A 13,675-nucleotide genomic window follows, 5' to 3' on the forward strand; every position below is an offset into this window, starting at 1 on the left:
TCTGATACCATGAAGTTATTTGTTAGTAGCTTGAAAGTATTCTAATGGTGTTCATAGATTATGAACTGAGAGAGAAAGAAGAAGACTTGTGTTATTATTCATTTGAAAAACTTGAGTGTTACAGCTGATTTAAGAGGATATATATAATCTTCACTTCTTGACTTAGATCACTACTTTGTTAACTGTATTTTGGTTCCTCTAACTAAATAACTACTTTCTGGAAACCAACTAACTTCACTAACCGATTTTTTGAAGTTTAACTAACTTGCTTAGTTGATTTAATCTGCTTAATATTTTGCCCTTTGTTTATATCAATACAATATACACAGAGTATAGAAATAGCTAGTATTGATAATTGTTTATAATCAAAAGGTCATATTAATTGTAGGGGTAAAGTAATTTTTTTTTAATTAATTCTATCTTGATTTAGTAAGTGATTAAGTAATATGAGACAAATATTTTTAGTAAGATGCCCATTTAATATGAGACAGAGGTAGTAGGATATAAGGCATACATACTGTTGGGTAATGCTAACATTCTCTCTATGGCAAGGACTATGAGGGGCTAGGGTGGCTCGGGTCAGAATCATGATCAAACATGACGTTTACATGGTGGATTTAATTAATAAAATAAAGTTGTGTATTTGCGATCATCTATAGCTTTGAGCATAATGGTAAGTTTTTCATCCGAACAGGTGGTATCAGATCCAAGGTTATGAGTTTGATTCCCAAGAGCAACATGCTACATAAGGCAGGTCTTGGGAGGGGAATTGTTGGGTAATGCCAATATCTGGCTTATGGCAGGGCCCACGAGGGGCTAAAATGGCCCGAATCGGAATCATAATCGAGCATGACACTTGCGTGGTAGACTTAGTTAAGAATAAAGTTGCACCTTTGCTATCAGCTTGATTCTAACACATACATTAAATTGTGACGAAATTGACAACTACACATTTAAATTATACAGGAATGTTATGATAATACTTTTTTAAAAAGTACTCCTATTAGTTACTTCCTTCACTAATTACCTAATAAAGCGAATAAGTTAAAATGCAGCATGTGCAAACACGAAATAAAAAAGAAAGAAAAAGAAGAAGAGATGGAGATTGTAATAGTGAAAGAAGGACAAAGGGTTTGAGAAAGGATATATTACGTAGCTAATTTAATCTGATAGTATAAAATACAAGCTTAAGTTATATACATTTTTAATAAAAAAATAAAGTGCTTTTAGAACTTAATTTGATATCTACGATTAAGAATTGAGAAGCTCATTCGGGATTTATTTTCATGCTAGGATTAATCAATTCCTCGTGGATTAATATAAATGTCAAATCAGAAGTTGTGTGTTGGAAAATTCATAAAATCGATCAAAATAGTTTTTTTTTGGTTGTAAAAAGACAATAAAAAGTGACTTTTTTTTGTTTAAAAATAAAAAAATAATTTTACTATATAATTTTCATTTGTCCATCCCCTTTCAGCCTTTAGCCCATCCCCTCCTCCTATTGGTTAAAGATGTTTATGTATATCAAAGATGTGGAAATGTTCTTTGAACCAAACAATATGGACATTTATGGCCCAAACCTTGTTTTTAACAACTGGCCTGGCCTGTAGAACAATTGCTATGTGCTTCTTGAGCCTAAGAACCTTTTGCAATTACATTGGCTAAAATCGGCCATGATATATTATCATCATTCTTTTTTTTTTTGGTTAAATTTTGATATTTTATTAATGAAGTAATGAGTATAAACACCACCTTACACCACCTCGGGCAAAATCCATTCCCTACATGGCTCAATCGACTAGAAAATAAATAAACAAACAACCAAAAATAAATACCTAACACTCTGAATCTCCTTGTCCCCTCTATTCCTTTGCTGGAGTTACTCTCAAATAGAGACATTTTAGTTTATCACTGTTAATGATCTTTCTTCCTGCTACTTCCAAACTGTTGAAATCTTGGTAGTTGCACACTTTATCGATTGCAATATTTGCCAAGTAGTCTGCTAGTTGGTTTCTTTCCATGAGAATGTGCTGGAATGTATGTTGTTTGTCCTGTAAGGATGTTTTGATTTCTGTCACCATCTCTGTGATTATCCAGGGACATGACCATTTTCCTTCTAGAATCTTGTACAATAGCATATAATCTGTTTGAATGATTATATTATTGTGTTGCTCCTGCCTGCTATATCATCATTCATTTCACTACCCTATGACATATAGCAACAAAGCTAATTTGCTATGCTCCATTTCTACATCTTAATTATTAGTATCATTATATATGAAAAAAGATGATTAAAATGGTCGTCCAACCAATTACTTAAATTACAATATGTCAGTGAATGTATAATATATGAATAATCGATGTATAATATGAGTATAACTGAGGATAATCAATTTATATGAACAAAATGCATGTCATCACTTATTTGTGTGAATCCAACCGACAAATTTGCGTAAAGATGAAAAACCTTTTATTTGTTATGAACAAAATGCATTTCATCGCTCATCAAGGCAGAAATTATGCGTCGGGATTAAAAAAACACTATTAGAAAATGAAGAATTAGCGAAGGATAAAATTTCATAGTGAAACATAAAAATTCTCATGCTGATCCTATTTAGCTATGGATTATAAGAAAATTCAATTAGTTAAGAACGTTTTAGCGACTGATTAGCTAAGAATTACAACATTTTAGCGACCGATTAGCTAAGAATTACATTCATTCCAATTACCATTGAAAGATCTCTTGATATAAGATTTGTTACGTGTAAGAGCATTTTGATTATAATAATAAGGAACTCTTAAGTCTCAACTCTTAAGGCACTCAATTTTCGTGACAAGATTTAAAGACTCTGTTGAATACTCACTATCGATTCATTGTATTTTTTTTTTCATTTAATGTTCGCGCTCGTATTAAAGTCTAATTAATTTAAATTTGTACTGCATAGAGCCTATTCGAGAGAATTGCTCCTTAAAACAAATTTTTTCATGCTCAAGACTCGAAATCGATCTCTGGTGAAAAAAAGAGTAGCTCCATCCGTTGCACTATATCTTTTGATAGTTCTTTTTTTAATACTATTTTTTTCTTTCTTACAAACATATATGTGCATTTGATAAAGAACTTCCTAACTTGTATTATTATGACAGCTAATAATAGTTTAATTGTCACAGCGCAAGCCAGTCTATGGTCTGCTTTGACCTAATAAAGCTCATAAATTTAATTATTGATTTAGTGGTAGAGTTAAAATTTTTATTAAGAAAGTTTAAATATAAAGAAGTAAACACAAAAAATAAAAAATATTCAATATATGTTATATACAAATAAAAATAATTATGACCCTATATATAATATCATCTTTTAATGAAGGGATTCGGATGTTACGATCGTAGCTCCACCCTTAAAAGCGCACACAAGAGCAGAGCTAGAGTGTAAGAAGCGGGTTTGGTAAAATTTAATGGCTTTAATTGAATGTATGTATTTGTCTTAGAAAATCTTTTTAAAATATGTACAAATTGTTAATCAAAACCCGATAATTAAAATAGACTAATATTGTGAGTTTATAAATTTTAAATTCTGACTCCACCGCTGAGCACAAAATTCATTACTATTATTTTGCTTAGAAAGAGGCACGTGTAATAAACTTCTAATAGCATTTCAACTGTTGTAGAATTAAAATTTACAAAATGAATTAACAATGTTCTGTATATATTTATACTAATCTTTAAGTGAAGGAGATTAATTATACAATCTTTAATATGCTTTTCCAATTTAGTGAAACAAAGGACAAAATAATTTATTTTAATAAATTTGCATTGATTATAAATATCATTATTGTTCTTAATAATATTTATCGGTTATTTACTTTACTTTTAATGAGATAATTTACTATAACATCTATATATATATATATATATAATGGAGGATCACAGATAAGATAATGTGGCACCTCTTTATGGCCTACATTCATATTTATCTTTTTTCTCCTTTTTTTGGCCATTTTTCTTATTTAATTTAATTATTTTATTATAAAAATATTATTAAATTTATTGTAAATAAATATTATATTAATGAAAGAATATTAACAACAAAACTCTTCACATGCTAATTTATAAGGAGTAATTTTTTATTTTTTTTATTTTCTTGTACAAAAAAGAAATGGCAATTACTACTCCTCCATTTAGTCTTATCCTTTAATGTAAAAAAATTAAATGTCTCAAAATTTACAACTCCACTTAATTCCCATAATTTGGAAAACTAAAAGTTTCATCAGTTTTTTTGCTTTGTGATTACTAAGTTAAATATAAGAAACAGAAAAAAAAATAATTACTTTGTGCTTGCTTTGATGGTATGACATACAAAAATAAGAGAGGCTGAAGAAGGAGATATGCATCATCGGAAGACGAGAAAAAAAGCTAATTCTCTTGATTGACCTAATATTCCATGCATAGTTATTTTTTGAAAAGATTAGAATTAGTTTTTAAATTATCTTTTTGGTGTAAGCAAATGATCATATTCATTAGAGTTTACCAAGATTGATTCCATGCATAGTTATCTACTTATCTTTTGAAAAGGTTAGAATTTGAGCATGAACATTTTTGCTCTAACTTTTAATTTTTCTTGGTTGCCATATTCAAAAGATAGGAGTTCCTATTTTATTTAGAGTATCATTTATCTATTAATTTACTTTAATCATCTATTAATTGGAGATGTAGTCATATTTTCTTAATTTATTTAACATAATTTGAGTGAGAAAAAAATAATTATAGTTTATCATTTTTTTTCTTTTTACACTGTAAGAGTACTTTATTTTTCATATCGTAGATGAAGTAGTTTGGGTTCTTTATTTCTTGAAATGCCTTAATTGCTCTTATATATGATTTTTCATGATTTTTGAAGTATCTTTTTATTTTTATTTTTTATTTTGATGAATTCATAGAAAAGAATGATATCGTACGTGTTGAAAAGCAGGAGAAACTATTTCAAGCACAATGAAGAATTATGAAAATTTGTTTGGATGAGACTGAATAAGATAAGAGATAAAGAAAAAAAAAAGCAAATATCACAGACATGAATTTCTTATTCAATCTGGGTGGTATGAGACGATAATTTTGTTCCTTTTCTCATTTCTAATATTTCCTTATTAAAAATAAGTAATTAAAAAAATTGCCAACTATACCTAGCTACAAAACAAATCAAGTTAAACTAATTTCTTATACTAGAATTAAATATATCCAAAAAATAGAGAAGTTACTCAATATATATTATTTATTAAAACTCAAGATTTTAAAGTTTGTATTGGAATAATTAAATATATTTTTCTATTTTCTATCTTCTATCTTCTTTTGCAATGAAATAAAATGACCACAACGAAACATACTAATATCCACACTAAAATGAATTGAAGTCCTATATTTTAGTGAATATGTATTGAGTTGTAAGAGTAAAATACTTTTATTTGTGTGACAACAAAAAATAATTTATAAATAATTTCGATATAATATAAAAACAGACAATAGCCTAACGAAGTCTCTTAAATAGTAGGAGTCATACTTATTTTACTTTTTTGTCATCATTTTAAAAATTTGATTCTCTCTCTAAATAATTATACCTTTAATGATTTTTCTAACTCCTCAAGAGCTAAAGGATATTTATTATTTATTATTTCTCTAATTGTTCTTTGATAATTAAAACAATACAGAAATGACGACATAATTTTGTATGGAGTTGCTTGTTGAAATATTAATATCGATGCTTTTCAATTTTATTATTACGAGTATGTAGGTTTATTTATTTTTTATTTGATAAGAAAATAGTTAGTCGTTCCTTCCTTTATATTACTATTGGCATGTTTTTGTTATTTTTCATATTTTAATTTACACATAATTTTATTTTTAAAAGGAAGTCTTTTAAAAGAAGATTATGTGCCTAACATGTATGATCTTTTGTTAAATGGATCATAACGAGGAACAATATGAAAGAAGGTTTAAGTTTAGTAGTTCCTCATATAAAATAAACATCCTTTCTTTTAGAAAAAGAGAAGGATTATTTACATTTCATATGATGGTCAATGGTGAATAGAAAATTAAGCAGAAAATTATTATAGTTAGTTTTTTTTTTCAAATATAAAATCTGTCTTTTTTTTTCTAACAAAATAATAAGAGATTTGTATCTTACAAACTGAAACAAACAAGATATTATTTGTAAGTTTTAATTTAAGTATTGATCAAATTTCTTTTTTTTTTTGGTGTGGACTAATTTATAAGAAGATTGTCTCAAAAATAATTATTACGATCGCGCAAAGTGCGTACACATTAACTAGTAAATATATCACTTATTTTAGATTGTAAATTTCAAAATCATTTAATCAATACGGCTTTAAAAAAATTTAAATGAATCACACAACTCAAGCTCACAAACAGTAAGTGATGAATTGATTGATAATAGTTCAAATGAATTACACAACTCAACATTTTTCTTCCTATTTTGCCCCTTACTGTTTTATATGGCCCCAAGCATAAAACAAAGTTTACCTTTCTAATACTTAAAGCAAGAACAATTTTTTTTTTGTCTTTTTTCTCAATTTCCCCTTCCTAAATCTCCTTGTTTTATTTTTTTTTTGGCTTTTTTCTAGCTATGAAGAAGTCTAATGTACCCCCATAAAGTACTTGACCCGCGCTGCGCCCAAACTGTTCTGGACACAAATATTAATCAAAACAAATGGCATGACGAAGATAAGGTTTCACTCATTCATTTCATCCAATCATTTCATCAATCCTTCTCTTGGTAGCTGGCTCATCATCTGGGAAAATTGGACTTGAATCATCATCATCACTCATGTCACTTGAACTTGCAACATCCCATACACCTGTTGGACTTGGAGGAACCACAAGAGTTGAGGCACCAAAGTCACTTAGCAAAGATGATTCTGTAATCAATTCAACACACTTCTTTACTTTATCCTGCAAAATAGTCACAAAGGCAAAGGAGAAAACTTTTACTACCATTTTTATTAAATGTTAAGTTAATCAAGATGATAGACATAAAATTGAAAAATAATAAATGATCAAAAGTAAAATAGCCAGCACATGTATAATACATGTATAATATATGTATATAATTAGTACATGATCTCTATATATCTGGTTCTATCTTAAGGCGGAAAATACAATTTATAATAGTTTTAATTATTCGATTCAAAAAATAAACAGTGAATCTGACCGATTATATGTGAATTTAACATTTTTGAAACTAACATATTTACCTCTTGTACTTGTTGAAGCAGGGCAAATGTTGGTTTCTCAATGCCACCTGTCTCATTTTTCACCACATAGATTGCCACAGCTGCTGCAATCTCAGAGGGCTTGAATTCCAAGAAGTGAATTCCTGTATTATCCTAAAGTTTGAGTTTGCATATTCCATTTTCATTTTTCTATAGTCAAAATTTTGCAAGATGAATCTTTTTTACCTTTCAATGTTCCTATTATGAGATTAGTAGCTTTTAACATTGAAGATCTTGAAACAATTTGTTCACCATTAATCTTCTTGAGGAAATAATCAATATATGAGAATGGTGTAACTGCATGCATTCTCCAATTCAATGTTTTCAACACAACAAGCTCCATTCTTTGTATGGTACTTTCTTCAAACACAAATTGTGTTTCCTCAATCTGTCAATAATCATTACAAATTCACAACAATTATTAGATGAGTACCAAAAACACAAACTAAACTACTTCCCTTGTTTCATTATGTGTATTACTTTTTATTGTTTTTAGTTTGATTAATAAGGAACGTCACTTTCTATATTTAATACTCTATCCACTCTAATTTAAGTGACACTCTTTTCTTTTTAGTTTGTATCAAACAGAATGACACATTTCTACATTGGTAACAGTTTACAGTCACATGAATATCTATGACTTGTTTTAGAATAGAGGCTGCAACTCTTTAACTTGAACGTCTCATATGACATATCTAGAACCATAAGATTTAAAAATATTTCGGTAATCGGTACATTCCACGCATCTTTAATTTAATACCTTAAAAATAAAAAATTTTGCCTACTTTTCTTAAACTTCGTGGTCAGTCAAAGTAAGACATATAAATTAAAACGGACGGTATATATTCACCTGTAAATCTATAGATAGAGGAACTTCAATCTCTTCCATTTTAGCAGCAATAGACACACAGGCTATACCAAGCAACTGCATTGTCCATTCTTTTTCCTCCTATAAAACAAGCAAATGATATTATAATTAATAAAACTTGATGATCAAAGAAAACTATAATTAATAAGATTTGATGATCAATTAACTTACAGGTAACTCAAAGACAGAAAGAAACCTATCAAGGTAGTTCACAGACAAATATAGACACAATGGTCCAAATTTGAACTGTGAATGAACCTGCAAACAAATAATCAAGCCACAATTAACATTGATTAATAATACTTAATCAAACATTAATTACAAATTAGATTGTGAAACTCTATGTTTTACCAACCAAGTAGAACAAGACAAGAATAAACGTAAAAAAACTCTGTCAAAGACACCTAAGAATTTAATGAAGTAGGGAAAAGATAAAAACAAATTTAAGGTACCAAATTATTAAAAACAAAAAGATCCTACCAACTCATGTGAAAGGATTTTTCCAATATAAAGTAAAATCCAAGAATTGTATCATCATATGCTCCCTCCCCCTCCTCCTGCCCCCCACCACACACACAACAATACTCAGCATCCCTTTTTGAAACAATTCATGGGGGTGTAGCCAACCTTAAAGCTACGAGTTTGTAATAACCAAATAAATGAAAATAATAAATAAAAATGATTGTGATTTAAAATTAGTAAATTAAAAATTCTAACTCTATCTTCGATTATTTCAATGAAAGTACGTTATAATCGGAAAAGTTGATTCACAATTCACACGACAGAGCAAGCCTTAAAGCTACGAGTTCGCAAAAATTCAATTAACAAAAATGATTATAATTCAGAACTAGTAAACTATAAGCAACTTCGATTATATCAATGAAAGTACCCTGTAATCGGAAAAGTTGATTCACTATTCACGCAATAGAGCAAGCCTTAAAGCTATGAATTCGCAAGAATCCAATAAACAAAAATGATTATGATTCAAAATTAGTAAACTAAAAATTCTGACTTCACCTTCGATTATTTCAATGAAAGTACCCTATAATCGGAAAAGTTGATTCACTATTCACACGACGGAGCAAGCCTTAAAGCTACGAGTTCTCAAGAATCCAATAAACAAAAATGATTGTGATTCAAAATTAGTAAATTAAAAATCTTACTAAAAACCTTGACCGCACCTTTGATTATATCAATGAAAGTACCTTGTAATTGAAAAAGTTGATTCACTATTCGCATGGCCGGAGCCAACCTAAAAGTTAACGAGTTCGACAAAACTCAATAAACAAAAATGATCGTGATTTAGAATTAGTAAACTAAAAATTCAGATTCCACCTTTATTCACACGGGTGGGGCTAGCCTAAAGTTATGAGTTCGATAAAACTTATAAATTAAAAATTCAGATTCCACCGCTGATTATTACAAACCATTTAAACTTGAAAATGAGATCTACTTAATGTTAAAGTGATTAACAAGTACTAATCAAGAACATTCCAATTAATCACATCAAGAATCTACAACAAAAAAAAAATCACAAAAAATTCTAACAAAATCACCAACCAACCTTGCAAATCCAATCAAGAATTTGCTCTCTTGACCCAACATCAAATTCCCCATTTTTCAACATTTCAAGATAATCAGCACAAGGCACATATTCACATTCTTTCTTAATCATTATAGCCACACAATCATCACTCTGAAATGGCACAGCAGTCAAACACAGAGTTTGCTGACTGTTTTGATGATTCTCATGAAACAATGTACGAACATCATCGTACACGTTTTCAAGAATGGCATTCTTATATTCAGCACAAAAAAGGCCAGAAATTACAAAATCCATAGATGGTGCCATTGAAAATTCCTTAAAGATTTTATCTCTATATACTCTCACACTCAAAAACAAGTTCCCTTATGAATATAAATATATTTAATGCAAGTAAAATCCTCTAGTTTAAAAAAGATAATGCAAATAAAGAGAAATGAATGTAACTTTCATGGGGTAAAGGATTAAATGATGGATTTTAATAGAAATAAAAGGGAAAAAAATGGAAAAAATGAGAATGTAATGAAAAACTAAAAGATATAGCAGTCTATTTGGTGAAAGACTGTGAAGAGTTGTAGTGAGTTTTGATAGAAGAAAAGGGTGTCCTTTTATAGGGACTTAGGGTAGAGAGAGAATGAGGGGTGGCACTTCTTCTGTTTTAAAATATTTGTCGCGTTTCTCAGTTACACGTTTCTTAGCAACTTTAAAATATTTGTCGTATTTCTCATTTACACGTTTTTTGACAATTTGTTTGAATGATTGTTATCTATTGTTATCTGCTGAGTTGTTAGTTTGAATACAATATTTATTGTAATTGTTATTTAAATTTTATTGCATTGTATCATTAAATTCATCGTTAGATAGCGTTGAAAAGGCTCATTCCGTTTAATGACCTGTCACACCCCAACTTAATTAGGGATGCAATTGACACCTGGTGCCACACTTGACCCTGAGCCGACTCTGGTTGGACCCCTACGCTACTAGCATAATAGCAATCATAAAATCAAGAAAACAAACAAGTATATCTCAATTTAAAAATAAGCCCTCAACCAACAAAGCCCTTATCAACACAACTTGTTGTAAACTCAGTTAATCCTAGAAATTCAGGTAGAACAGAAACTAAATCATGTGTGGATCGTCGAGGCCATCATGATGTCTATAAATAAGTAACACTATGCGAGTCATCGAGGCCATCATGGTATCTAGAAACATATAAATTGAGCATATATAATAATATATGATCAAGGCCAACATGCCGCTAGGATAAAAGAGCAAAATAATAAGGTCATTACAGCTAATAACGCACATCTATATAATCTAAAGTTTGTAAGCCTCTAGGAGTAAAATACTTGGCCAGGGCAGTGCTCGACCTATCCATCAGTTGTACATAACAAATGACTAACGAACCTTGGATCTGGTAATTCCGAAAGAAGTCTAGCTGACCAATCTGCTGGAACTCGGCTCACTACTCAGCAGACCTGTGTACATGTGACCTGCAGACAAGAATGCAACACTCTCAAGCAACGAGTCGTCAGTAAGAAATAATGTACCGAATATGAGTGATGATAGAATAACTGACCAGGTATCATAAAGTACTAAAAGCAATCAGGTAAGAGAGTCAAGAATAAGTTAAACGAATTGACATGCTCCTGAATCTAGCAAACAAACACTAATAAAACAATAATCTATCTGGGTGCTCATAAGCCAACAGGTACAAATAACAAACAATACAACCTACCCGGCCCCTATAAGCTAGTTAAGTATAATTCAATCTGTATACCTTATTTGTAATACTCAAGCCTCATAGGAAATCATTACATCTCAACATCCCCTTAGGCACTATGTGTTTAGCCCTTAGGCAATCTATATATCCTAATAGCCCTTTAGGCAATTTGTATTTAGCCCTAAAGACAATCACTATTTTTGATAGCTCCTCACTGCATCAATGTAGCCTTGTTGGCACTAATATAGCCTCCTTAGACATCAATGTAGCCTCGTAGGCACTAATATAACCTGATAGGTAAGATGTATAACCCGTACCGTAGAGAGGTACATGTCTCAATAGTTCCTTAGGAAATCTTCATATAGCCTCGAATGCACAAGTGAATTTCCTGCAGCTAACCACAATAGCCCTGAGGACAACAACAAACAATTGCATAGCATGAAGGCAAACAATAAGGCTATAAGCAATTGAGCTTATTTGAGCTCTGCTTGCAGTCAGAAATGGAGAAACAGTTAAGATGAAGAAGAGAAGAAGAAGCGGAGAAGAGGGAGCAGAGAAGAAGAAGAGAGGAGATTTATTTTGGGGCTTCAACAGTGAAAATGCCCTAACTCTTTTTCTGTACATTGCTGCCCTTATACACATTCAGAGCATTATATTATATTAACTAACTAACTAATTGGTTAGTTAGTTCTAACTGTGTATTAGGCAAAATGACTATATTGCCCTTACTTCTAACTAATTTCCTAACTCCTTTAACAACCTTCCTTACCTCTCAACACTCCCCTTCAAGCTAGGAGGTGTAAAAATATTCAAGACTCCTAGCTTGGATAGAAGGTGCTCATGTTGAGCTCTAGGCAGTCCCTTTGTCAGTATATCAGCTGGTTGTTCTTGGGTTGATAGGTAGTCAACTTTGATCATGCCTTGTTGTAATCTTTCTCTGATGAAATGACAATCTATCTCTATGTGTTTTGTTCTTTCGTGATAAACTGGATTGGCTGCAATTTGAATGGCAGCTTTGCTATCACTATAAATCTGTGCTGGAACCTTCATATCAGCCTCAACTTCCTTCAACATTCCCAGCAGCCACACAAGTTCTGCAACAGTAGAAGCCATGCTTCTATATTCAACCTCAGCTGAACTTCTAGACACTGTGGTTTGCTTCTTGGCTTTCCAAGATATTAGTGATTCTCCCATTTTAATTAAGTAGCCTGTGACTGATTTTCTGGTGAGTGCACATGCTGCCCAATCTGCATCACAAAAAGCTGTAATTTGGTTGTCTGACTTACTGGACAGCAGAATGCCTTGTCCAGGTTGTCTCTTCAAATACTTGACTACTCTTAGGGCTGCCTCCATGTGGGACTTCTTTGGCTGATTCAAGAACTGGCTTAATGTTTGAGTACTGAATGCTATATCTGGCCTTGTCATATTGAGGTACAACAGTTTACCTATGAGTTTTTGATAAGCTGTCTGATCTATTAGAGGGTCATGTGGCTCCTCTTGCTTTTGGTTCACATGGTCATCATAGAGTTTTGATGTGAGCTTGATGTTGGCATCTATTGGTGTTGCTACTGGATTCACTGCAGTCATCCCTACTTCTGCTATTAGATCAAGAGTGTATTTCCTCTGATGCATGAGTATTCCTGCTGTAGACCTTGAAAATTCAATCCCCAGAAAGTATTTGAGCTCCCCTAAGTCCTTCATCTTGAATGTACTTTGTAGAGCTTTCTTTGTCTCTTCTATCAACTTTAAGCTACTGCCAGTGACTAACATGTCATCTACATATACAAGCACAATAATAATACCTTCTGCTGACTTGTTGATGAATAGGGAGTAATCATGTTGGCTTTGTTTGAATTTGAGAGAAATCAGGGCCTCAGTAAGTTTATGGTTCCACTGCCTTGGAGCTTGTTTGAGTCCATAAAGGGACTTTGTTAGTCTACATACCTTCTCCCCTTGACTTACAAAGCCCTGAGGTAGCTGCATATATATTTCATCCTCTAGGTCTCCATGTAAAAATGCATTGAAGACATCCATTTGATGGATGTGCCAATGCTTTGAAGCTGCAATGGCAAGGACAGCCCTGACAGTCACCATCTTCACAACAGGAGAAAAAGTTTCTGTATAATCAATCCCTTCTTGTTGGCTGTATCCTTTAGCTACTAGTCTGGCTTTGAACCTCTCTATTTCACCTGTGGATTTGTATTTAACCTTGTAGATCCATCTGCAACCAATAGGTTTCTTCCCTACAGGTAAGGAAGTGACCT

General features: G+C 31.4%; 1 protein-coding gene across 1 annotated transcript; it reads right to left on the bottom strand.

Annotated features, from left to right (window-relative positions):
• Positions 1–6,447: 6,447 nt before the first annotated feature.
• LOC129889714 (cyclin-D4-2-like) lies at positions 6,448–9,997 on the bottom strand. Its single transcript, XM_055965125.1, has 6 exons — positions 9,710–9,997; positions 8,317–8,403; positions 8,128–8,226; positions 7,464–7,665; positions 7,260–7,381; positions 6,448–6,957 (listed from the first exon to the last, which is right to left on the bottom strand). Exons 1-6 carry the CDS (start codon positions 9,995–9,997, stop codon positions 6,751–6,753), a joined length of 1,005 nt encoding a protein of 334 aa, XP_055821100.1. The 3' UTR covers positions 6,448–6,750.
• Positions 9,998–13,675: the final 3,678 nt, after the last annotated feature.

Source organism: Solanum dulcamara, chromosome 1 (genome assembly GCF_947179165.1).
Source record: "Solanum dulcamara chromosome 1, daSolDulc1.2, whole genome shotgun sequence".
Lineage (NCBI taxonomy): Eukaryota > Viridiplantae > Streptophyta > Magnoliopsida > Solanales > Solanaceae > Solanum > Solanum dulcamara.